At 31.6% G+C, this 1,261-nt stretch overlaps 1 protein-coding gene across 1 annotated transcript in view; it reads left to right on the top strand.

Annotated features, from left to right (window-relative positions):
- Positions 1–1,196, top strand: part of LOC106880067 (betaine--homocysteine S-methyltransferase 1) — a 7,944-nt gene extending 6,748 nt beyond the window's left edge. Inside the window, exon 5 of the mRNA XM_052975296.1 lies at positions 416–1,196. Coding sequence (XP_052831256.1) covers positions 416–687 — 272 coding nt within the window. The 3' untranslated portion in view covers positions 688–1,196. The remainder of the gene's footprint in view (positions 1–415) is intronic.
- Positions 1,197–1,261: the final 65 nt, after the last annotated feature.

Raw genomic sequence — 1,261 nt, 5'->3', positions numbered from 1 at the left:
AAGGTGGGAATATAAGACGCAAAAGCCAAACGAAAACACTACTTGTACACAAAGAACACAGAGAGGCATTAAGTTGTACTCTTCAATTCACATACCTTATGTCATGCTGGAAATTTCTAAAAAGAATGAAATATTGATCTATGTAATGACCATTGTCTAGAAATTTTCAGAAATTCGTAATATGTAAAGAAAGCAAAAAAAAAAAAAAATAAAAAGTCAAAATATTGTATTTGCGCATTCTATGTATCGTTTTCGTTATTCCTTAATTTCGTATTCAAATTTTTAATCCCATTTGATATTATGAAGAGATTATTATATCCGCTAAGGGATACAACTTGTTTGAAAAATGAAATTGTTGAGAATTACTTGTACGTTTGTATGCTAGGTGATAAAGGTAGATTTAATATATTTTTAGGAAGGGATGCTTTCCCCAGCAACTTGTCCCAGTTCCTATGCAGTATAGACGAAATGAAATACTTCGGCAACGCCTGTGATGAGATCGGAGTCCAGTATATCGGTCTTTGCTGTGGAAATACATCTGATTATTTCCGCCTTCTTTGTGAGACTTGTGGAAAAACAACCAAGGCCAGCAAGTATACAACAGATATGTCGAAACATTATCTTAACAAGGACTCGGGTCTGAACGAATACAATACAAAAGTGAGGAAAGCACTGCTTGGTTTGTAAAACTACCAATGATCATATCGCACGCAGAACTTCGCCATTTTTGTTTATAACAACAAACAGAAAATCTATCTAACATAAGCTGCAATGATCCATAAAGAAAAATTCACTTGTTAAGGATATACCGACAGATTTTCTATAAAAATTATAGCCAGCATTGATTTTGTTGTAACAAATTATGTGCTGGCTATAATTTCTTCAGAAAATCTGTAGAGATGATCTCAACATGTGATTTAATAGCACTACTAACATAGAAGAACACAATATTGACTTATAAAATCATTTAATATAATTTGTATTATATTATGGTTGCATAATGACATACAGTGTCCAAACAGGTCATTAAGAGAAAATTTCATTTATATATACATACGCAACACGAATAAAATTTTACCTGTGGGGCCAGCACTTGAAAAATACCTTTTAAAGTGAAAATTGTAAATACAATTATAAATAAGGACAAAAACAAAAATTTCTTATTTGCCATGTTGACAACGAAAACTTTTTCTTTTTGCCCTTAATTATAATTGTATATATATACGCTATATAGTGGATTTGGTTGACGGAAACTGAAAGG

Source organism: Octopus bimaculoides, chromosome 21, assembly GCF_001194135.2.
Source record: "Octopus bimaculoides isolate UCB-OBI-ISO-001 chromosome 21, ASM119413v2, whole genome shotgun sequence".
Classification (NCBI taxonomy): Eukaryota; Metazoa; Mollusca; class Cephalopoda; order Octopoda; family Octopodidae; genus Octopus; species Octopus bimaculoides.
Note: the sequence above shows the minus strand (reverse complement) of the source record. Positions and strands in the feature narration are given on the sequence as shown.